The sequence below is a fragment of the Mobula birostris genome, chromosome 2 (assembly GCF_030028105.1).
Source record: "Mobula birostris isolate sMobBir1 chromosome 2, sMobBir1.hap1, whole genome shotgun sequence".
Lineage (NCBI taxonomy): Eukaryota > Metazoa > Chordata > Chondrichthyes > Myliobatiformes > Myliobatidae > Mobula > Mobula birostris.
This window is the reverse complement of record NC_092371.1, coordinates 60554122-60580629: the sequence shown is the minus strand read 5'-3', so window position 1 is coordinate 60580629 and position 26508 is coordinate 60554122. Positions and strand designations below refer to the sequence as shown.

General features: G+C 39.4%; 1 protein-coding gene across 3 annotated transcripts in view; it reads left to right on the top strand.

The window, feature by feature from the left end:
* LOC140187024 (receptor-type tyrosine-protein phosphatase T) overlaps positions 1 to 26508 on the top strand; it is a 1622799-nt gene that overhangs the window by 1317974 nt on the left and 278317 nt on the right. For all 3 annotated transcript variants that reach the window (XM_072241892.1, XM_072241901.1, XM_072241888.1), the window contains exon 13: positions 22649 to 22685. In XM_072241892.1, the coding sequence (XP_072097993.1) occupies positions 22649 to 22685 (37 nt within the window). The remainder of the gene's footprint in view (positions 1 to 22648; positions 22686 to 26508) is intronic.

Here is a 26508-nt window from a genome sequence, read left to right as displayed (position 1 = left end):
ACCTGCCTACCCTCCCCCTGGCACTCCCTACAAGCTCTCTCTATTTGTGAGCCAGCTGCCTCTTCCCCAGTCTCTTCAGTTCGGTCCCCATCCCCCCAACACTTCTAGTTTAAACTCTCCCCAGTAGCCTAAACAAACCTAGATAAACATTAGCATTAAGGTAAACATTAATGACACATCAGGGATCCTTTGATTAATGTTTCATTGTGATTTGCTGAGGGCTATGTTTGTTTTTTCTAAACTGCCTGACAAATAAAAGTGGTAAGCTGCCGTTTGTCATGCCAGTTTAGTTCTGGAAGTTCAGACCTGTGTGCAGTAATACCAGTAGTTGTGTAGTTAACTTGAAATAACCAACATTAATACTCAGGAGAAAGTGCCCAGTCCAATCTCCCTATGACCCAGAAGTAATTAGTAATATGATAACCAAAGAAAAACTGCTTCTACATATGGTTAACCAATAAAAAGGTGGATCAGTGGGTCTAATTGTGTAGCTTACATTCTAATAATAGATAATTTAACTAATTAAGTACAAAATTCTCAGCAGTCTCTGTGGGATTTGAATATGATTCTGGATTATTAGTCCAGGTTTTTGGATTTCTAGTACATTATCATAATCAGATTTTTTATGTATGCCATCTTATAATAGGCTTTCTGTCAGGCTTACTATTGTTCTAATTAATTGGTTTCAAAGCAGCCATGTTTTACTTTATCACATTGCAGATCACACAACATACTATTTAATCTATTACTCTTATTACTCCTATCAACTCTGGCAGAAAACAGCACAGCTGTGTTTGCAAATTGCATGTCGAATGTCATTGTGATTCGTCACATAGAACAATTGCTTATTTCTGTTGCAATCATTTTAGTAATTTTAATTTCCTGGTAATTGTTTCATTTCAGCATTTATTCAAGTTGTCTTTGTTTCTACTTATTAACATTACTCAAAATTGTAGGTGTGTAATGTCTGCAGTCAGTAATTTAATGCAAACAATTGAAAGAAAATTAACTGCATCAGATGTTTCAACAAATACAAAAAGTACAACAGGATACTTATGGAAAGTTAAGCTTTTCATCAATATACAAGAATTCTTGAGCCACAAGTCATATTTGATCAAATTGTATAGCGAAGAACTGTTCAGCTAGCACTCTTGCCCAACCCTTCCAACCACAATTCTCCACCTCTTACTACAGTGAATGATGATTGGTGGGGGAGGTTAGTGTTTTAAAAAACACCCTTAATCTGATTTCCTTGCACTCTGTTCTTTAGCCCTGTAACTTATTCTCCCTTACATGCCCTTTGGCTTGCCTGATGAAATCTCCCTCATGGGCAAAATGCAACTGAGGAAAATGGTGATGGAAGAGAGCGTGCACTGGAAAGCAGATGGCCTACTGTGCCACAGCAAATAAGAATTCAGCTAAATAATAATTTTTGTTTCAAGCATGTATACACGAACACACACACAAAATCCATGAGTAGGTATCTTTCGAGAAGGATCAATCACATAAGCAAGCAAGTCTTAGCATCTTCAAGCCTACACTTATTGGGGTACCAATCTGTCATGCCAAGTGCAGAACCTATAAAATCAATGGAATTTGATATGGCCCTGCTGTACATTGTCCTAACACTAACCTGTTGTGTTTTATTTGAACAGAGTCGACAGTGCATACAACCATTCTGTTCAATTTTTCAACAACAGCAATTATTCATTGCGAGAGCTTCCTGCTGCTCTAAGCACAGAATCATGGAAATGTACAACACAGAATGTCCTTTCAGCCCATTTCCTCCATGCCAACCATGTTGCCCCTTTAAACTAAAACCATTTATCCCTATTAGGTCAACATCTTTTCACTCCTTTCTCATCCAAGTATCTGTCCAAGTGCTTTTTAAACTCAGTAATTTTATTTACCTCCAGTGCCTTCTCCTTCAGCTCCTTCCATATACCTACAATTCACTGCATGAAAAGCTTACCCCTCAGATCGCCATCAAGCTTCACCCCTCTCACCCTAAACCTGTGACTCTCCTACCCTAGGCAAAAAATTCTGATGATCTATCCTATTTATGCCCTTAATAATCATATAAACTTCTTTTAAGATCACCCTCAGTTAATGAAGTAGGAATAAACCCAGCCCTATAACCACAGCTCTTCATTCCAGACAACATCCTGGTGAGCACTAAGGGCAGCCTAGCCAATTTTTGTTTAGCTGCAAGATTTCATCCCAACTCTTATAGCCAATGCCTCACCTATGAAGGTGAACATACCCTATCCATCTATGTTGTCACTTTCAGGGAGCTATGGATTTGCACCCTAAGGTTTCTCTGTGTATCAGTGCTCCTGACTTCCATGCCATTTATTCTATACAGAATGTCCCACCAGAATTTGATCTCCTAGTGATTATTGCCTCACAGATGTCTACATTAAATTCCTTTCTTCACCACTCTGCCCAGCTCTCTCTAACTCTCCACACTGACCTCCTAGTCTTCTTCCCTCACTTAGGCATGAAGCTTAATTTAATTATCATCCATTCACATGTGAGCATCAGTTGTCCTCTACAAAGCACTGGTAGAGCTTTGACAACCATTCCATGATGCAATCAGTTTTCACTCATACGAGGTTTAGAAATTCTGCCTTTATATTTCACTTTCATCTGATCTGCTCTTATTAATCATATACTTCATGTTCTGGGCTTACTTACCTGCCTGCACTACTGAAATCTTTCACAGCTTTAAAAATCTCCAGGAGATCTTCTCATGGCCTTCCATTTTCTGGACTACCTCCATTTTGAAAACATCACTTAATCTTGGTTGCTACTGGGACACTAACTGAACACATTTGTATCATGAGTTTTGTATCTAACACATTATCTTGTGTCTTCTGAAAAATCCAAGTACATTCAATGCAGAGCACTTGTTTTCTGTTATTTTGCAGATGTACTTAATGTATTTAATGATTGACCATGGCCTTTTGTAAATCCCTACTGACTATATCATAACAACCCACATTTTGCAACAGAATTAGGGCTCAATTAGAGCTGTTGATACTTAGTAAAATTTACAGTGGCTACAGAGTTGTCATTGCAATCCTTCTAATGTGGAAATCCAAAAGTTACTGTCAGAGATTCAACATCGTCTACAACCTGCACTCTGATTTGAAATGTACGCAGAGCTCTCTGAGAGAGCTTACTTGAAAGAAATATAACTCACTCAAAGAGCTTACACTGGATTAGAGGGAGCAGCAGGGATGCTTCCTGTAGCTGGGAAGATACTAATAGAAGAAAATAGCTCCGGGGGACATTAGCAGCCGTTTAAAAAGCTAAAAAGCGAATTAGATCTATTAAAGTACATTTTATCAATCTAAGTTATGTTTCCAATTTTTACGTTTCCAAGTTTTTTTTTTAAATGGCTGAAAGTATCTTAGAATATAAAACTTCTGAATGTTTCTTATTTTTTTAAACTTTAACTTCCATGTATTTTTGCATAAGTCTATGGCGGGACTTAGATCACTTTAAAATAAAATCTTTAAAATCTTGGAGGAGTTAGTTTTAGTCAACAACATTATGCTACATTCCCAACTGTACAATGCAACGACATTGAAAGGCAAATGAAGAATAATCTCCAAGTGTGTTGTCTGAATTCATGCTAGAAGTTTTGCCGAAGGAAAGCATGCTGTTTTCATTGGAGTCAGTGGCAAGCTTATAGCCATAGTCATAGTCATAGTCAGAGTTATACTTTATTCATCCTGGGGGAAATTGGTTTTCGTTGCAGTTGCTCCACAAATAATAAATAGTAATAGAACTGTAAATAGTTAAATAGTAATATGTAAATTATGCCAGTAAATTATGAAATAAGTCCAGGACCAGCCTATTAGCTCAGGGTGTCTGACCCTCCAGGGGAGGAGTTGTAAAGTTTGATGGCCCCAGGCAGGAATGACTCTGTGGCTGAATGTACTCCTGTGCCCACCCAGTACATTATGTAGTGGATGGGAGACATTCACCAAGATGGCATACAACTTAGACAGCGTCCTCTTTTCAGACACCACTGTGAGAGAGTCCAGTTCCATCCCCACAACATCACTGACCTTACGAATGAGTTTGTTGATTCTGTTGGTGTCTGCCACCCTCAGTCTGCTGCCCCAGCACACAACAGCAAACATGATAGCACTGGCCAACGCAGACTCGTAGAACATCCTCAGCATCATCTGGCAGATGTTAAAGGACCTCAGTGTCCTCGGGAAATAGAGACGGCTCTGACCCTTCTTGTAGACAGCCTCAGTGTTCTTTGACCAGTCCAGTTTATTGTCAATTCGTATCCCCAGGTATTTGTAATCCTCCACCATGTCCACACTGACCCCCTGGATGGAAACAGGGGTCACCGGTACCTTAGCTCTCCTCAGGTCTACCACCAGCTCCTTAGTCTTTTTCACATTAAGCTGCAGATAATTCTGCTCACACTATGTGACAAAGTTTCCTACTGTAGCCCTGTACTCAGCCTCATCTCCCTTGCTGATACATCCAACTATGGCAGAGTCATCCCAAAACTTCTGAAGATGACAAGATTCTGTGCAGTAGTTGAAGTCCGAGATGTAAATGGTGAAGAGAAAGGGAGACAAGACAGTCCCCTGTGGAGCCCTAGTGCTGCTGATCACTCTGTCGGACACACAGTGTTGCAAGCACACGTACTGTGGTCTGACAGTCAGGTAATCAAGAATCCATGATACCAGGGAAGCATCCACCTGCATCGCTGTCAGCTTCTCCCCCAGCAGAGCAGGGCGGGTGGTGTTGAACGCACTGGAGAAGTCAAAAAACATGACCCTCACAGTGCTCGCTGGCTTGTCCAGGTGGGCGTAGATACGGTTCAGCAGGTAGACGACGGCATCCTCAACTCCTAGTTAGGGCTGGTAGGCGAACTGGAGGGGATCTAAGTGTGGCCTGACCATAGGCTGGAGCAGCTCCAGAACAAGTCTCTCCAGGGTCTTCATGATGTGGGAGGTCAATGCCACCAGTCTATAGTCATTGAGGCTGCTGGGGCGCGTATGTTTTCCCTTCTAACCATAAATTCCAGTCGGTTTGATAATTTTGCAAGGATTCTTTCACATTTCCCACACTAAAATTTGTAAAATCCAAGATTAAGTTTCCTTCTGAATTACATTTTCTGCTCTCCAGTCTTTTGGTATTAACCCTCTGTATTTATTTTGTATACTTCATCTCCGCCGACTCTGAATATTCCTGGTTCCAGCATATCTGAGCCTTCCATTTTTCCCTATTTAAATTCACGTAGTTAGTCCTTTTGCCTAAAGTGTAACATCCCATTGTGATTTCTATTGTTACAGTGTCCTTTATTCTGCTTTTCTTTAAAATGTAAAGCAAACTGTAGATTCAGTAGATGTGTCCTTTTCTAAGAATAAACTTGCTTATTTCCTTACATCAGTACTTTATTTTTTATTGTTTACAGGGGTAAACAATAACTTTAAAATTCTTTGAACTTTTAAATTCTTTGCATTATTCATTCAGTTTTTTTATTCTTTACTGCGGTGATTTTTTTAATCAGACCTCTTTGCCTTCTCTTGTAGCCTCCTCATCATTAGTGTTTAAAATACATCCTGTATTACCATCCTTTAATCATTTTTATCTTTTTCACTATATATCCATGACACATTATTCATTTATCTTATTAATTCTTATTTTTTGTGCCATGGTTTGAAGGAATTCAATGGCTTTTGGAATTCAATTGTTGCAGTTTCTCTTCTTCATTATGAGCTTTGTGGCTTCATTTTGCTCTAAGCTCAGTGTATTATAGTTAGGTTTTTATTTATTGCTGATGGCTTTGTTCTTTGTTATATCTAAGTTCGAAGTTCAAAGTACATTTATTATCAAAGTATGTCTACAATATATAACCTTGAGACTCGTCTCCTTACAGGCAGCCAAAAAACAAAGAAACCCAAAATAACCCGTTAAAAATGAAGACCATCAAACACCCAACGTGCAATTAAACAAAACAAATCTTGTGAACAATAAAAGTAAGCAAATAACATTTGAAACTAAAGTTCACTTTAAGAGAGTCTATAGACACGAAGCCAGTCATCACCATAGCTGATTCAGAAGCCCATTAGTTCCAGGCCACAGCCTCAGTTCAGCACAGAGACGAGTAACCTCACGGAGCAGTGAGCTGAAGCAGCCTGTTTCTCGCGTCCATCCCCGACACCTTGACCTTTTCAATCTGGCTTGGTGTTTAAATCAGCCAAAACTCAGTTGTTCTTCACTCTCGAACCTGGGCCCTGCCATTTCGATAGACTCTGGGCCCCACCACTTCGATTCGGACTGTATGCAACCTTTCCAATTCGACTAACCGTGTTCTGAGCAACACTTCAATATCAAATGCAGCAGTTGTTCCCAAACTTTCCTGGGTGACCACCCCCTTGGCTCCCAGACAACATTCCCAGCACCTCTCCCTCCCTTTCTGGCCATTCCATAAGAATCATAAATAATTTTGATTTGCAATGCACAAAGAAAATGGGAACTGCAAATTTAAAGCAGAGACAAATAATTGCAAAATTGATTCAAATATATTTAATGTTACAAATAAAATAATTTCTCTCTTTAGTTTCAGTCAAAACAATTTTCATCAATAATTTTAGAGCCTGCATTAACAGTTCAAATATTCATTACTTCACTGCTTTTTCACCCTTCAGTAAGATGGATGGGCTTTCTGCAGTGATATCAACTTCTCAGCAATCAGACTAAATGTCACTCAGAAGGTATCTCAGACCCATATGCTCAGTAATTTGCAGTCTGCTTTGCTGGTTTGAAAGAAGTTAAGCAACTACTGAAAATGCGCTCCACTGAATATGAAGTCTGACAGGCAATAAAGCACATCCTGACCTTTTTCTACCATGCAGGATAGCATTCAGCGATTTCTTTCTGCAGCCAAATATCTTGATATGATTTTTTGAACCTCGACTTCAGTTCAAAGTCGTTTTGCAGCAAAATCAGTTCTTCCTACATCCTTCCTGTTAATTCCCCATTTCAAAAATTCAGGAATGGATTTATTACCTAATCTGGAATCTGGATCAAGGGAAGATCCTGATTCATTACCTAACAAAGTTGACTCATCCAACAGCAGAGCAAATTTTGTCTTTATGCAGCTCACCCAAGTGAACACGGTATACTTGAAAATCATTATCTGGTATTACTCCTTCTCTTCCAACTCAGAGAGGCTTGGAAATTGGAAAAAGTCATGACAGCCAATGTTGCACTTAAAAAAGGCTAACTTGGACAGAAGTATGGAGACATGGAGGATTTGACTTTGATAAAACTCAAATCATTTCCTTGCAATTGAAGAATCTTCGTGAATAATTCTGGCAAATAAGCATGCCTAATATTCTGAAGTTGTTTGCTGAATGAAGCATTCAAATCTTCAAGGAAGTTTTCCACAGATTCAATAAGTTCATAGAGTCTTTCATGTAGTTTTCTTTTGAGAGCCATCTGGTTTCTGTATGTAACAGCAAGCACTCAAACTGATCATCATTCTCAATATTAAGCTCTCAAAATTGTCGAGAACTGAAGAGTATGGGACTTGATTTTATTTACCGCTTTGATACAGTATTTAATGACTTGTGCAGCTGATCACTTAGTACTGTTGTGAGAAGATGTTGTCTGTGAATTACACAGTGAATGGTAAGTATGTTAGGTACAATTTTTTCAAGACAGTAATAACACTGCAGAGGCCTTCTGTCATTGATGGTGCCCAATCTGTAGCACAAGCAAAAATGTTGGTGAGCAAAATGTCCATCTCTTTGAAAGGGTTTTTCAACCACCCAAAATATTGACTCCCCCTTCATTTCTGTTTCTATACTGTCCACACTAGACTATCTACACCTCTTTTTTGTTTGACATGCTTCTGCCATTTTGTTAGAGATTAATGACCAAGGTCAATCAGCTATTGTTTAAGTCCAACCTCAAGTGCTGCAATCAATAAAGGGGACAGCTCTGATGAATCCTTCTTTGAAGGTATGTGAAGTGGGCAGCTACATCTCAAGTGGGCCATGGGCTAGAGAAATGTGATCAAGGCTATTCGAAAGGGCAGATTCTGAACTTTACGCCGTTGAACAGCATTCCCTAAATCACACAATTTCTTCAGTTCAGATTTCTCATGATATGCCAAATACAGAAGTGTCACTTTGCTTTTCAAGAACTAAAATGTGCTTCAAGCAAAGTCTAAGAGTACAGTGGGTTAGCAAGAGATAAGGTGATTATGTGGTCATTGTAATCAATTATGAGGCACTGAGGATCAAATGCTTATAATAAGTAATTAATTTCTTAAATTAAGCCTGTAATCCCTCAGCTGTCTTCCCTTGGTTCTAAGCACAACTCCATCGCTGCTTTATCTTTATTGCACCTTTAGAGGTGCCCACTCTGCACAGTGGGGGAACAAATATCTCTCACTATAGAAACCACTGATATAGAGGAACATCTGTACCACAAAAGGCTGTGTTTTTATATGAGTTAAATTTTGATGTAATGAGCTTTTCTACAGAGCCTACTATTGCCACTTATCTGTAAAATACTTAGCTATAAAACACACATTTCAGTGAGCACCCTCCCATATTTTGCAAATGCCCTTTGAGTATGCTGATAATGTAACCCCAAATCTCCAGGCTAAAGAACTTCATGAAATTGAAAAACACTCACTGGTTTCTTGCCTCTGGAAACCTCACTCAATAAATGGAAGCTTATACCCTGGGTGTTATTTCAATCTTCTACTTGCACAACTTGAAAACCAGGTAATAATATCACATACATTTCTGTACTCAGTATCTCACCCATTAACCAACTCCAAACTAACTTAGCATCAATCCTTCCAGGCATCATCTCCAGAACATCAAACGTAAGGAAGGTGAAGAGTGAATCTCCTCTGAACTTTGATGGATATCACCTAGAACAGACTACTTCACTTGTCCTAGTTTGCCCAACAACTATGTACTAAATATTGTCCAATCTAGCTCAGGGAGGGCCATAAAAATGTTCTGCGTATCCATCTCTGGAAAGTCTTAAATATCAACATTTATGCATCAAGAGTGACATAGAGTGGCATCCAGTGCTAGCTTACACTGAAGTTCATGATATCGGCAGGGAAATTACCTCCCCCTTGAGTGAATTAGCTGTCTGAAATCCAACAGCCCCAAAGGGAATATACTTCAAACCCTACACGCTAGATTTTTACAGAGAACATAAAACAGTATGGCACAGGAACAGACTCTTTGACTCACAAAGTTATACCAAGCTAATTAAACTTGTAATTACATAGCATTTTGTGTGTGTAGCTAACTAAACTAATCCCTTCTGCCTGCACAAGATCCATATCACTCCATTCTCTACAAATTTGTGTGCCTGTACTAGAATCTCTTAAACACCCCTCTTTTATTGACCTTACTGCCACCCTGGCAGTGAATTCAGACACCCACTATTCACAGTGTAAAAAAAATCTGGCCCTACACATGAGCTTTGAATTTATCAGCTTCTCTCTTGAAATACACGCCCTTTGTACTTCAACCCTGGGAAGCTACTCTTTCTATGCCTCTCATAATCTGATAAACTTCTAATTGGTCTCAATTTAGTCATCACCACTCCAGAGAAAACAACCCAAATATGTCCAAACTCTCATGATAGCATATGCCCGGTAACCTAGGAATCATCCTGGTAAACCACTTCTGCATCCAAGTAAACTTTTCTTGGGCGAGGTACAGGAATTTATTTTAACCAACATTTTGATGGCAAACTCTGCCAAATTCATGAGGGATGATGCCTGGGTATGTCTAGTCCAGTGGTATTTATACCCCATCATCCATCCCTCCTGATTGGTTAGTCCTTATCCAATCAGCTTTCCGCTGCCCTACCTTGTTAACAATCAAATTCCAGTTCTTACTTACAGTGAGGCCTTCTTTAAAGTTATTTTCCTTTAATTTTATTTGAATGGCTTCTTTCACCAGGGTGTCCCAAAGGCCATTGATGTGGCACAAAACTACTGTTAAAATCAACACCTGTACCTGGCTGGAAGCCCGAGAAAAGTTTATTCTTCCATATATGAGCAACACACATCAAAGTTGCAGGTGAACGCAGCAGGCCAGACAGCATCGTTAGGAAGAGGTACAGTCGACGTTTCAGGCCGAGACCCTTCGTCAGGACTAACTGAAGGAAGAGTTAGTAAGAGATTTGAAAGTGGGAGGGGGAGGGGAAGATCCAAAATGATAGGAGAAGACAGGAGGGGGAGGGATGGAGCCAAGAGCTGGATAGGTGATTGGCAAAGGGGATATGAGAGGATCATGGGACAGAAGACCCAGGGGGAAAGATGGGGGGGGAACCCAGAGGATGGGCAAGGGGTATAGTGAGAGGGACAGAGGGAGAAAAAGGAGAGAGAGAGAAAGAGTGTGTGTATAAAAATAAATAACGGATGGGGTACGAGGGGGAGGTGGGGCATTAGCGGAAGTTAGAGAAGTCGATGTTCATGCCATCAGGTTGGAGGCTACCCAGACGGAATATAAGGTGTTGTTCCTCCAATCTGAGTGTGGCTTCATCTTTACAGTAGAGGAGGCCGCGGATAAACATGTCAGATTGGGAATGGGATGTGGAATTAAAATGTGTGGCCACTGGGAGATCCTGCTTTCTCTGGTGGACAGAGCGTAGGTGTTCAGCAAAGCGGTCTCCCAGTCTGCGTCGGGTCTCACCAATATGTAGAAGGCCACATCGGGAGCACCGGACACAGTATATCACCCCAGCCGAATCACAGGTGAAGAGTCACCTCACCTGGAAGGACTGTTTGTGGCCCTGAATGGTGGTAAGGGAGGAAGTGTAAGGGCATGTGTAGCACTTGTTCCGCTTACAAGGATAAGTGCCAGGAGGGAGATCAGTGGGGAGGGATGGAGGGGACGAATGGACAAGGGAGTCGCGTAGGGAGCGATCCCTGCGGAAAGCGGGGGGGGGGAGGGAAAGATGTGCTTAGTGGTGGGATCCCGTTAGAGGTGGCGGAAGTTACGGAGAATAATATGTTGGAGCCAGAGGCTGGTGGGGTGGTGGGTGAGGACCAGGGGAACCCTATTCCTGGTGGGGTGGCAGGAGGATGGAGTGAGAGCAGATGTGCATGAAATGGGGGAGATGCGTTTGAGAGCAGCGTTATCTATCCACGGCCTCCTCTACTGTAAAGATAAGCCACACTCAGGTTGGAGGAACAACACCTTATATTCCGTCTGGGTAGCCTCCAACCTGATGGCATGAACATCGACTTCTCTAACTTCCGCTAATGCCCCACCTCCCCCTCATACCCCATCCGTTATTCATTTTTATGCACACATTCTTTCTCTCACTCTCCTTTTTCTCCCTCTGTCCCTCTCACTATACCCCTTGCCCATCCTCTGGGTCCGCCCCCCCCACTTGTCTTTCTCCCCGGACCTCCTGTCCCATGATCCTCTCATATCCCCTTTGCCAATCACCTGTCTAGCTCTTAGCTCCATCCCTCCCCCTCCTGTCTTCTCCTATCATTTTGGATCTCCCCCTCCCCCTCCCACTTTCAAATCTCTTACTAACTCTTCCTTCAGTTAGTCCTGACGAAGGGTCTCGGCCTGAAACGTCGACTGTACCTCTTCCTAAAGATGCTGCCTGGCCTGCTGCGTTCACCAGCAACTTTGATGTGTGTTGCTTGAATTTCCAGCATCTGCAGAATTCCCGTTGTTTGCATTCTTCCATATATGCTGGGAAAGCACAAGGTCTTTTTTCTCTTCTACAAAATCTCTTTTTTCTCTTCTCCAAAACCTCCACATCATTCCTGCAATAGGGTAAGAAGAACATTTAGAACTTACATAGAATAGTACACACAGTACAAGCCCTCAGCCCATGGCATAGTGCCAAAATTTTAACCTACTTCAAGATCAATCTACCCTTTCCTCCCACATAGCTCTCCATTTATCTTCCATCCATGTGCCTTTCTAAGAGTTTCTTAAATATCCCTAATGTATCTGCCTCTACCAGCGCTCCTGGCACCGTGTTCAGCACGCCTACCATTCTCTGTGTAAAAACCTACTTCTGACTTCCCTCTAAAATTTCCTCCCAACTTTAAGGTTATGCTCCCCGATATTAACTTTTTCTGCCCTGGAAAAATTGTCTCTGGATGACTCTTATCAGCCTGTACATTTTGATCAAGCCCACCTCTCATCCTTCTTCGTTTCAAAGAGAAAAGCCCTAGCTCACTCAACCTACCTTCATAAAACATGCTCTCTAGTCCAGGCAGCATTCTGGTAAGTCTCCTTTGCGCCCTCTCTAAAACTTTCCTATCCTTCCTGTAATGTGGTGACCAGAACGGAACACAATACTCCAAGTGTGATCTAATTATGGTTTAGAGTGTAATATTCCAGATGTGGCATAACCAAAATGTCACACAGCTGCAACATAACAATTTTGAAAGCATAATGAGCAAAGTGCGTTTTTAATCTCGTATACTGGCTGGGAGGTCCTGCTTAAGAAATATAAGCTCCACATTTTGCCTCCAAGAAGGCATTTACTGCATTTAACGTGAATACACTTTTACACGTCCTGATTAAGTAGTAAGGCACTGTACAACACTCCTTCTGGTTCATTGCACTCAATATGAGTTACTGCCATACTGTAGAAGTTAATTGTAAGAGCGGACAGAAGGCCTGGCACTCCAGAAGACCTGATCATTGCATGGACTGCATCCCCTGGAAAGGGAAAGTGAGGAAAGCAATTTCGCTTCAATTAATGTTGACATAATTATCAGGGACATTCTGTCTGTCAATCAGACCTTCAAAGGAGAAAGGTCACTATGTTTTAAAACCAGTCAGCAGGTAGTGAAAACCTGATTTTCCAGAGCAGCATGGCTTCTGTTATCCAAATTTTAAAAAAACAATTTGAATATTGCCTTTGATAGAAGAACAAACTCCTGAAAATTAAATATTGATTTTAGATACTGACACCTACTGGAACACAGAGACCTTTCTGATGTTATTGATTTTTTTTGTGTGAAGCCTTTAATTAGCTAAAGTATTTCCAACAGGAAATTGCCATACCAAGTGATCCTGACCCTTAGTTGTTAACAAAATACAGTTTTTTAACTCCTCTATATAATTATGCTTCACTATCTATCACCATTGAAGTAATTTGCCTTGCTTAGACAAAATGTGTAGTGCTTTTTGTAGAAAAACAATACGCTCTCTTCTATTACTGTAACTTTGAGCAAATAAATAGCTAAAATATATGTCAGGTGACAGAATTTTAAAGCACATTGTCATTTCTAAATAAAGGAGGATTATTGTTCGTCTTATGTATTTTGCTTGTTGCATCTCACACCATTAATGGTATATTTGATTAAATATGCCAAATAGTGGCTTATTTATTGTTTTATAATAGGTCTAATCATGAGGCAAGGAAACTTCCAGTGATGAAACCTCTGGGAACCATGCCTTACATGTTCTAACCAATGGCAATACCTATCATATGTAAATTTAGCAATTTTTCCTTAAAATTATAAATAAAGGATGAGGAGGTTTAACTTCTAAAAAGAATGAAAGTAAAACATAACTGATTTTGAGGAGACAAAGGTAAGAGTTTCCCTTCATCAGCCAATCTACAGTTAAGGGGCATTGTTTCAAATTCAGAGAACAGCCATTAAAGGTGAAGATGCGGATCATGAATGTTTACAATTTTTTACTGTGGGAAGTTGAACGAAGGAAAAGGTAGACAGTTTTTTGGTTTATAGAGAAGATGATGGCTATGATGATTAGAAGGAACAATGGTATCGAGGCCAAGATCAGATCAGCTATGATCTTTTTGAATGGCAAAGCAGTCATGAGACACCGCGTGTCCTACTCTTCCCGACCCCCTTCCCCACATCCAAGATTCATTTTATAAAAAAAATAATTTGAATATTTTTAAATGTTCCTTTTAGGTTTTTCTCCCTCCTCTTGGAGGTTAGATCAGTGGTCCCCAACCTCCGGGCCCCGGACCGATACCGGGCCGCAAAGCATGCAGGGGTTCAGCGGTAGCCGGAGCGCACCCAGCACATCTTTAAGAAAAAAGCCAAAATAAACAAGCTAATTAATTAAGTGCCACCCAGAAGCCAGTCTTCATTGGAGGAACTGAGGTGGAGAGGGTCAATAACTTTAAATTCTTCGACATTAAGGATCGACGTTTCTCTCTCTGAAAAGTGTCAGATGATCTGTCCTGGGACCAGCACGTAACTGTCATTATAAAAAAAGCACAGCAGCGCCTATACTTTATTAGAAGTTTGTGTAGATTCGACATGTTACTTCGATCCTGACAGCCCTGTCTTTTCAGCCTGTATGGGCTGACGTTTAAATTGACCAAACAATAGAACAGCTAAAGGCTCCAGCACCCTGGAAAGAGGAGTGAACATCGCGTGGAGCAAGTAAAATCAGCAACCGCCTCTGATCTGGGCCGACATCTACGTGCCGGGCGGCACCTAATTAATTAGCTTGTTTATTTCGGCTTTTTTCTTAAAGGTGTGCTGGGTGCACTCCGGCTACTGCTGCACCCCTGCATGCTTTGCAGCCCAGTATTGGTCCACGGCCCGGAGGTTGGGGACCACTGAGTTAGATAGAGATGGTACTTGATAATATCAGCAACATATTCAGAGACGCTGCATCAAGTCCGACAAAGAGTATGGATGTAGAAACCCTAACTATCCCGAAAGCCTGCCACCCTTAACCTCACTTCCCTGACAGTGAGACTCATAGCAGATGGATAGTGGATCTGACACTGTTGTAGAATCCCTGATTTCACTTTCACATACATGCCCCAAGCCAGTTTTGACCCATTCTAGTCAACTCATACCAGATTATGTTCGGAACAGGTACTGATTTTCAGCACTGATTTCTACAAAGAGCCAAATATCTAATAGTACATCAATACTCTCTCATTTATATTATAGAGTTTTGAAGGAAATTCATAAGATAATTATTTATCTTACATCAGTGAATGTCTGCTCATGTTTTCAATCCAATTAAATAAATAAAGTCACTTCATGGTAGTTATATTGATGTGATTCAGGTACTGTACTTTGAGATTGAAGTGTTGAGTTGCTACTGCATAGGAGACTATTCAGCCTTTGATTTCATAGTAGTGAAGCGGTGACATATCATTCTGAGAGTGACATACTTCACCATGGATTACCCACTTTGCTATTGGTAAAATACTTCACAATGTGTGACATATTTTCATGTTTATGAACTATCTGAAATGTATTCTTGCACATAGTTTCAGGAGACCAACATAATGATATGATAGATACAGCTAAAAATAATTCTTCAGGCATCACCACTATCATTTAACATCCTTATAGCATGATTTACCCTGTTCTTTAAAGCAGTAATGCCTTTTAAACTGTTTTCTCTCGAGACATGTGTGCTTTGTAGTCGTAATGTTGAATGCTATGTAACACCCTGGTTAAGATTTTTTACTGCTGTGCTATAGCTATTTCATTTTAGCAGTTCTGTAAGAGCAGTCTATCTGCTTTCAGCCGGTTTGAGTTTGAGCTGAGATAATTTAGGAATATTATGTCAGCCAATCAGGATGGTGGAATTGGGAAACGATTCCAGAGAACGTTGGGCGGAGAGATTTGGTAAGGGATACTGGTGTGGGTCGAGGTCTTTTTTGGCAGGAGCTGGGGAAGACAGAAGGGAAGATGGCTGAGGATGCCGTCCCTGTTGCTTTGTGCAGACGAATGGCTTCAAGGAGGAAGGATCAATACTCCTGTGTGAGAGCCATTTGTTCGAGATGGATTTTGAGCGACGTTGGGAAGACGGTGTGTGCTTTCACACAGTCCAAAGGTCCGGCGTGTGAGTTACAGACAAGTGCTAATAATGTGGCCTTTTGGGTTTTTTTTTCTTTCTTTTCTTTAATAACTCCTTGGTTAAGTTAGCATTCATAAGTATACTTTCCTTATACTTGTATGCAGTGTACAATCTGTTATTTCTTGCCAATGGCAGTTGCAGAGGGGCAGTAAATCACACAGCATACACACAAACCTGGGTTTGGGTTGGCAAGACATCCTAACCTCACAGGCTTGGCAAGGCCAAGGTGCATACACATTACGGAGCCTGAAAAAAGGTGGGTTTCTCGTCACGGAAACCAGTGGCTCTGAGGAGCTAATGAGCCACATTTCCAAAGATGCCCAGTAAAAATAAGCTAAAAGCATTCTGTTTACAGCTTACTCAAAAGGAAAATGGTAAGTAACAAGTTAATATACATAAGTAACAGTCATTAGACAATATAAAATGAGCAGTAACTCATATTTTTAGTAAACGATCAACTGTTTAAGTCCAAAGTTCTATATTTAAGAGCATGCTGTAGTGTACATGCAACCAATAGTTATTGGTCCCTGGAGTCTCCTGGACAGAGGTAAATAACTCTACCTTCCATGTACTTAGATTTATCCCTCATTCACTTGATCAAGGACACTCAATCAATGTTTATGCCTGATAATTGATAGAGTCTATTTGAGTTTGATAGTGCCAGTGACCAAACAATTCCATTGGCAGTTAAGGCCACATGTGACCTTTCAGCTTCACTCCTGTGACCGTAACTTCCTGGATAGGATAAAAACATGAATGTGTTTATTTTACTTAGCACTCCTTTCTGATTCATATCGATTTTGACACAACTGCTTCTGTTCAACACTAGAAGCCAATGTTGACTGAACAAGGCTCAAATGTGATTTTAATCTCTTCATCAGGAATTCTGCAGCTCTATGCCATGTGGTAGATTGTAGAGTTGTTATGTGGTTTAGCCAAGTGTGTTTTAAATGTTTCCGCAAACCTTGCTTCTTGGCAGCTTCCTCAAGTTTCCTGACTGGCCAAGTTCCATGTAGTCACAATTGTCCATCATCAGTCCCTAAGAAGAACTATTATTCTTGTTGCTAATTTGCAATATTTTCATAAATGGATTGAGGCTCAACATATCTACTTCCAAAAGTATTAATGCTTTATTTCCAAGATCTAAGAATTAAACTTTTTGCATGTTAAACCTGTAAGCTGGCAACTGTTTGTGACAGTGTTACACTGCTGCTAAGCAGTGTAACATTTGACTCATCCGTCCAGAGAGAAATATTTTCATGTTAAAAGATGTACAGCTATTAATCAGCATTTTGTTTATTCTCAAAATGTTGTACACATTATTCACTTTATAAAACATGCAAGTCTCTGTTTTATGTATATAATGCATTACAATCAACACTCCAATCAGTAAAGCATTAACTTTAAAAGAGTGGAAAAAAAGTTGAGTGACATGGCAGTTTCCTGAGAAAGTTGAGAGTTAGGCCAGTGGTGTAGTGTCTGCAGTCTCCTGGACAAAGGTAAGTAACTCTACCTTCCATGTTCTTATATTTATCCCTCATTCATTTGATCAAGGACACTCGAGGCGAGAGGTCCCAGGTTCTAATCCGACTGGCTCCTTGCTTGCTTTGCATCCGTGCTGGGTTGAGCATCAAGCTAGCAACTCGGCTGCATAAAAAACAGACAAGATGCGAAAGAAACAACTAGGTTGCTGCCCGACACATCACAAGGTGCAGAAAGGAACTACAGCGGCAGCAACAACTGAGAGTTATTACAGCGATATATTTACTAAACACAGAATCGGATCAGAATCAGAATCAGATTCATTATCATCAGCATGTGTTGCGAGATTTGCTAACTTAGCAGCAGTAGTTCAATGCAATAAATGATAATATAGAGATAAATAAATCAATTACAGTAAGTATATATATGTATATTGAATAGATTAAAATAGTGAAAAACAGAAATAACGTATAATATAATATTTAAAAAGTGAGGTAGTGTGAAAAGATTCAATTCCATTTAGGAATCAGATGGCAGAGGGGAAGAAGCTGTTCCTGAATCGCTGAGTGTTTGCCTTCAGGCTTCTGTACCTCCTACCTAATGGGTAACAGTGAGAAAAAGGCATGCCTTGGGTGCTGGTGTTCCTTAATAATAGACACTGCCTTTCTGAGACACCGCTCCTTGAAGATGTCTTGGGTACTTTGTAGGCTAGTACCCAAGATGGAGATGACTAAATTTACAACCCTCTGCAGCTTCTTTCTGTCCTGTGCAGTCGACCCACCCTCCCCCCGGCAAAACCAGACGTTGATGCAGCCTTTCAGAATGCTCTCTACGGTACATCTACAGAAGTTTTCGAGTGTTTTAGTTGACAAACCAAATCTCTTCAAACTCCTAATGAAATGTAAATGTATGAAATTAATAGCTTGCCTTTTTTATAGCTGCATCAAATAGTTGGGACCAGGTTAGATCCTCAGAGTACCCAGGAACTTGAAATTTTTCACTCTCTCCACTTCTGATCGGTCTATGAGGATTGTTTCATGTACCCTTGTCTTACCTTGAAGTCCACAATCATCTCCTTCGTCTTACTGACAAAGTTGGTAGTTCTCTAGCCTTGTGCTGAAAAAACAACAGAAAATCAACAGCAGTGAAGGTTAAAATAATACAACTCATATGTCCTTCAAAATTTATGTAATGACTTAACCATTACCTCATAAACTATTCTATATTAAGCAAAGTTGCTTGTCCCTGTGTGATTGAAATCAGGCACATGATGGCCTTTTAAGTAATTGAGAATCTGTATAATGGTACCCATCACTTACCTTTCAATTCAGTGCTGCAGGTCGTAAAGTTAAATATAAGTATATCTCAAATCACAATGAAATTGCTTTTCCACCCTGTAGATTCCAATGCGACATATTTTTAAAAAAGTTATAATAGGCACATCCTCTTACGTGATGTCACATGACTAAGATGAAAAGGATACTTTGTGTAAAGCTGGACAATTCTCAGAGCTTTTAGGCTTTGGAATTGTGTGGAACAATCAGGATGCAGAGATAACAGCATGTAATTTTAATTTCTTAATTTCGACAATAGTCTTGTAAAATAAACAAGCGTGATATATTGCATTTGTAAAAAGTAATTAAACAATAAGACTTACCTTGATACTGCTCAGAATAAAACACAGTGTGGAAAAGTCAACTTGACAGCTTATAATTTTGTATTTCTCTCACTAGCTTTCATCTGAAGCAAGATAGAGGATAGACTGAAAAAAACAAATGTCCACTTCGTAAACTAATTTCTCATTTCCTCTCCATTTTCTTCCTTTGAAATATTTTTCTCTTTCTTCATCAAATGATTTATTATAAAATTGCCCAACAATTAATAACTGTTTTTAAGCAAAATTTAATATCAACACTGTAATAAAAGTCAGGAAGCAGCAGGAACCCTAGTTCGGTTTGAATAAACAAATTATTTGATGTCAGAATTTCAGTCATAATTATTTTGGAACATCAATCAAAGCATCTGGAATTTTCATGTCCTTTGAAGCATGAAAGAAAGTTTTGCTAGAGTTTAGCTGACTGGCTATTCTACTCAAAACTACACAGAGAAAAAAAATTAGAATTAGAAAAAGGGGAGTTTAAGAGGAACTTCTGACCCAAACTAAATTCTCCTCTAAAGTCACCTATCTCATGGATCATTAAAGGAGCTCAGCTGCTGTGATACTCAGGTCAGTTTCAGGAGGTGGGGAGGAAGGGTTCTGCAGGACTGTCAGAATTGATCTGACACAGAGATGATAGTGAGTAATTAACAACTTCCCTCACCAATGTTCCCTCTAAGGTGTGCGTGTGTGCGTGTGTACACACATCTTTCGCTACTAGCGCACAAAGGTGTTTAAACTGCATACAAAAAGCTGTCACCCTCTACCTCATTGGAATGTACGTAATCACATTTCCTTTTCCGGTTTCTGTTGTGGACAGTGTTGACAATGTCAAGTTTACAATCATTTGTCTGCAGATTTTAGAACTGATTTATTTATACTGTTTTTATTGAAGAAATTATTGATTCGCCATGTTGAATTCCAAAGAAGCAAAGGGTGTGAGACGCAAAAGAACCTCATTTAAAGCAGAATGGCTTAATGAAAGAGTAGAAACTCCTACACCGAAAGCTCATGAGGTCGGAACGTGCAGCTACGAGAAATATTTATGTACAATACAGAAACTGGCATTACCTGCATGTATTGTTGTGATGCAAAAGTTGCTGGAGGATTTGCAAGTGTGAAGAAGTGGAGTGATATTTGGAAACTTGACTCTTTAAAGCATCAGTTAGCAAGCAAATCACATATGGACTATATGCAAAAGCTCTGGCAAGAAATTCTTTCATTACCTGCTACAGGCCTGCTATGTATGCTTTGTAAGAATGCAGATGAAGAAGAGCAAAAACAATCAAACCTAGAGGAGATAAAAGTTCTTATTGATAATTATTTTATTTCTTATAAATAATGAACAACAAACAGGACTTGGTAGTTTATTATCCTTAGAATAGCTTCGAGTTTCGGGTTTACTTCCACTTTAAAATTCTGTGCGTTCATGTTGTTGACACTGGGCAAAAAATTACACAGCACAAGATCTTTGTGCACACTAGTTATTACAAATTAGAGGGAACATTGCCTCTAACAGCTGTTTAAAGAACTCCTGTGTAAAACATGACATCAAAAACCAAAGCTGAATTCAGAGGCTATCTGCTTTATTTTGTAAAGAATCCCTTCATCAGAATTTAGATCCTTAATTAACATATCTAAATAACCAAACCATGTTTTCAACATTTACTGTGTACTGAGGCATTGGGTTCTTGCCAGTTCTACTGATCATCGGAGTCTGTAAGTTACGCCTTGACTCCTAGGTTAAACATTTGGGGACTTTTGCTTCCCTTTGATTTCTGTATATTTACGAGGGGTGATTGATAAGTTCGTGGCCTAAGGTAGAAGGAGTCAATTTTAGAAGAACTAGCACATTTATTTTTCCTACATTTACACACTTAGTCCAGCAGTCATGGAGCATACAGATCCCTTCTTTGTAGAAGTCGGCGTCTTGGACATCCAGAAAGTGGTCTGCAGCAGGGGTGATTGATAAGTTCATGGCCTAAGGTAGAAGGAGATGAGGAGAAACTTCAAACTTCCTGCATTTCCACTGAAAGAGTTGAATTGCACTTGCATGTAACGAGAGCTGTATAACTCATCTCCTTCTACCTTACGCTACGAAATTATCAATCACCCCTGCTGTGGACCACTTCTACAAAGAAGGGATCTGTATGCTCCATGACTGCTGGACTAAGTGTGTACATGTAGGAGGGGACTTTGTTGAAAAATAAATGTGCTAGGTTTTCTAAGATTGACTCCTTCTACCTTAGGCCACGAACTTATCAATCACCCCCAGTAAATTCTATTGCAATTCTCCAAACGGTCATCTGTATTAGTTCATAGATAAATTATCCCATACATGCATAATGCTGGCTATTCACTAAAAATTTAGAAACAGTCAAAGCACAATATGAATTTAACATTCTTTGCTCAGGGGATTAGAAGTAGAAAATGGGTTTCACTCTTAATAATGCCGTTTCATTTCACATTTGTTTGATGGAATGGAAACCTTTCAAGTCATCTTTCAGCATCTCAACTTCCATGAAGTTGGACAGTTTTAATTCAGTTCACTTAACCTGGCTATAAATGGGCAGGAATTGAATTAAGTTGCCAGTCTCATTCAAAAATGTCACAAAAATGACTGAAGGGGGAATTCATAAAAAATGTAACACTGGAATGATTTCTAGGGATTCTGACAGTAGCATTTCATGAGAACTTTATTTTGTTAATATAATGCATCATCTGGAATTGCTAAATGCTAACAAAGGGTATTAAAAAGAATTCAACATATCTGCAATGTGCTTAACAAACAAATATATAAATCAATGCCCAGTTAATTAGATACTACTAAGTCTGTAAATAAAATCTGTGTATTTTGACTTAAGTGATATAAATTATTAAATTGAATTTTGAGGATAATAGATAACAATATATTTTAGCATGACAATATTTGCAATGAAATATGTTCAGTGAAATTGCTGGATGGTACTAATTTGCTAAGATACTTTCAGAGGAAGAGAGATGAAATATCAAGGATGGAATCAATCTTATAACTCCATATGGCTGATGAAACTAAGTATTGACAGGGTTTCACAAGTAGATCATGTACAGTGTATTCAGATTTATACTGAATGATCCAACAATGTAGGCCAAATTAGCTTACAGAATTGTTAAGAGCAGTTGTCCTTAGCTTCTACCACCAAAAAAAAACAAAGATTATAGGGACGCAAAGATGAGAAAATCTGCAAATGCTGGAAATCCAAAGCAATACACACAAGATACTGGCCAAGCAGCAACTATGGAAAAGAGTGAACAGTTGATGTTTCGTGCTGAGACACTTCATCAGGACCTGATGAAGGATCTCGGCCTGAAAGTTTATAGGTCATGGGTTCAATGGGCTGAATAGCTTCTGATAGAATTTCATCTTATCCTTTCATAGAACCTATGACCCAGTTAAAACTTCCAAGCATTATCAACAAAATGCAACATCTACACATATATTGACATATTAAGTCAGCTGACCAAAAGCTTGGTTAAAGAAATAAGTTTAAGAAAACTCTTTAAAGAAGAAAAGAGAGGTGAAGAGGCAAGGAAGTTTAGATTCAGCTAACTCTATTAACATAACAATGATGTATTTTCTTCTTATTCTTCATAGGAGACCAAAATCAGCTGCTTAAGACTGGCAACAAAAGGTATGGAATTTCTTTCTTTCTTTGCATTGTCCAAAACCAGTATCACATGCAACAAAAATAAATTATACCTTCCAATATTATTTGAAGAATTTATGGAGATAGAACTTCTTGATTGATGCTTGATTGATTTGTTTGCAGAAATGAACTGCCTGTGTTTTGCATGAGTTTATTTTGTTGAATCTTTGCATGGCGACTTCACCTTTTATAGTTCATTCTATATGGCTATTTATTTTGGTCATAATTTGTGAAATGTGACATTATGCAGTCATTGCACTGTCATTTCTGTGCATGGTTAAGCATTCTGAGTTGAATTTGTCTTGGAATTTAGAAACCTACATCCATATATTGAAAATTCATTTCTGAACATGAAGCTCTTTACTCTTTGTAGACATCATTATCATTATAGTTGCACTAAAAGCAGTGAAATGCAAATAGAAGCCTATTCAATTCTTTTCAGCTACCATTTCTTGCTTTGGCCATTTTTACAGTGCACAAATTATTTTATTTTTTCCCATTTTGTGAATGTCACTTTTCTCTCTTTAGACATGGAACATTGTATTGACACATTATTAAGCAAAATGAAGGCAAAGTAATAGAGCTACATTTGCATTAAAGCCAAGTATCATAATTTATTCTATTGAAATTAAAATTAGTGGCAGAGGTGTCATTAAAGCTTTAATCTGAAGTAATTATTCATTTCTCTTGGGGATTCCAGTTTGATTTTTATAGAATGGGGGCTATGAGAAATTATCAAAGGATATTTTTTCTTGGTAGACTTTCTACTTTCTTTTTTTTTCTTATGCATGCTGACCTGGAACTTTCCCCTTGTCTTAACGGTAATAGGTAGGATACAGATCACTACACCGTACATTCTTGTCATCCCAAGTGCAGGTGATTATCTAATGTCAAGTCAGAAATGTTAATTCCTCTCCAACCCTGTGTAAACTGTTGTTTCATATAATACATGCAAAATAATTTGCTTTCTTTTAGATTTGGAGAATGTTTTATATTAAGCATTTTGATCTACACATGTATGTTGTTTGAACACATCAGCAGATAATTGCCTTGGACAGTATGGTAGTGAACCATAGCAGATCAAGGAAGAATCAAATTCAATTGCTGCCCAGCACCAGTTTAGCTAACGGTTAGAGATAACACACGGGGTTTTAGCCCCATTGAATAATGAAGGGATGGTTGGGAGGTGCATGGGTTTGATTAGGAGTGGAGAGTGGTCAGAACCCAACACATTGACCTTAATAGAAAATGCATATTTTTGAGTGGAAATGGTTCCATTGTTCACCCTTAGTGCATATTCAGCACTTAAGTTTGCAGACAAACAATAAATCTCTGGTGAGGTGTTGGAGCTGCAGGGACTAACAGTGTGCAGAGATCTACAGAGAGCCACGGAGGGTGAAAATCAGGAAATAAGTATAGGTTTTCTGATCGATAATGTGCAAAAGCCTTATGCATTTTGGGGACTTTGGTATGTATATCAGCTTTTCCAGAGCAGTTTTCTGGTGACCAATTTTAATGTTTTGCTTGACATCTACTTCTATCGCATAATGCTACCCAGTGGCTGTAAGAAAGCATAACATCCCTCCATTATTCATTGGTACATCCAGCAGTGTTTTTTTTTGTCAACTTCATGATTCTGTTTCAATGCAAGATGAAACACAATGGCAATTAGGAATTTATAAAAAATTATGATTTTCATTGCAAGTTCTCCATGTTTGTGTGATGCTAGAATGTGGAAGAACATTGTCCTTTACGTTTATTAGTTCCAGGATTTTCATTCTGCCAAGAACAGAGTACTTGGACAGAAACAAGCCTTCACAACACCACTGGGCCTGTGGTGCTTAACGGAAATTGCCTAAGCTGGTTGAGGTCCCATACTGGGAATATGGTTTAATCCCATTTATGGATTTTACTTATGCACCTCTCCATTAAATTTTCTTCTGACCCCAAATGTAACCACAATCATCATTGAAACTCACAGTCCTCACATAAGCATTCCCCAGTCAACCTCCTAACTCAGTATGGCCTGACCCAACCAATTTGCCAATCGGAAACACCAACATTTTCATCTTTCTCAGTTATAGTTGCTCCTTTCCAGCTACCAAGTGCTACCCTTCCCCAGCTGCTAATCTCTACCACCTCCCCTACATCCCCCACTCCACAGTCCACAATGATCCTTGCAGTTCATCTTTCATCTGGACTCCCTACCAGAATTTGTCCTCAACCTGTCATGTTCACCAATCCTAATTCCTTATCCTGTTCCTGTTAATCAACTTTGACCTCCTTTCAGTTCTGACCCTCAACCTTCATCTGTCACCCTGAAATCTCTTCTCATCCCTCACTCCTCCCTGCAGCCCGCCCCCAGGATGATCTGGTTCATCTTCATGTAGTGGTCAAGGTCCTTAAATTCAGATTCAATATCAACTTTTATATCATTGGCATATGTTGTGAAATTTGTTGTTTTGTGACAGAGGTACAGTGCTATAAAAATGTAAAACTGCAATTACAATAAGAAAAAAATATATATATATACACATAGCTTTAAATAAGTAGTGTTCATGGTTTCATGATAAAAAAGAAACCATTTCTAAAATGCTGAGTGTGTTTCTTTGGGCTCCTTTACCTCTTCCTTGATGGTAGCAATGAGAAGAGGGCATATCCTGTGTGATGGGGGTCCTTAAAAATGGATGCAGCCTTTTTGGGACATTGTCTTTTAAAGACGTCCTTAATGCTGGGGAGGCTGGTGCCCATGATGGAGCTGGCTAACTTTGCACTTCTGCGGCTTTTTCCAGACCTGTGCAGTGGCCCCTCCATACCAGACAGTGATGCAGTCAGTTAGGATGCTCTTCATGGTACATCTGTAGAAATTTGCTAGCCTTTGATGACATATCAAGTCTCCTCAAGCTCCTAATGTAATATAGCTGTTGCCATGCCTTCTTGTAATTACATCAATATGTCGGGCCCTGCATAGATATTCAGATTCTGGAAATCCAAGCAACACTCGCAAAATGCTGTAGGGAGCTCAGCAGGCCAGGCAGTAACTGTGGAAAAGAGTAAACAGTCAATATTTTGGGCCAAGACCCTTCATCAGGACTCCTGATGAAAGTCTTGGCTGGAAAAGTCAGCTGTTCCCTCCGTCCTTTCCACAGATGCTGCCTGGCCAGCTGATGTCCTCCAGCATTTTGTGTGTGTTGCCTAAATATTCAGAGATGTTGACAGCCTCTTTCAATAATCCAGAATGCTTTGAATCTTAGCTTCTACAGTTCCCTGTGGTGAGTGATCGAACAAAATATTTATTGACACATAGAGAAATTATTGCTTTATACACCAAAATATAGTTTTCAACTTCTAGCCAATTAAATAGTTTGCAAGTGGCTAAGTGTAATATACATCCGTGAATGAAGATAAAATATTTTGGTGTTAACTATCCAACCAGCTAACTTTGTATTCTCTTCTGCAAAGTATTTGTTACAAGTCAATGTTGACATTGAGGTGGCTTTCACTAATCTACCTTGTGTCAAAATATGGTAGCACACGCAAGGATGAATTGAATTGAATTGAATTGACTTTATTTCTTACATCCTTCACATACAGGAGGAGTAAAAATCTTTACATTATGTCTCTGTCTAAGTGTACAATGTACGATTTATAGCAATTTGCAGTAAATAGTATGTACAACCGGACAGTCAATATAGCATAGAAATACAATTGTATCAGCGTGAATTAATCAGTCTGATGGCCTGATGGAAGAAGCTGTCCCGGATGTAGCAGCTGGAGCTGTTTATAGTTAGGGTGACTTGGGTTCCCA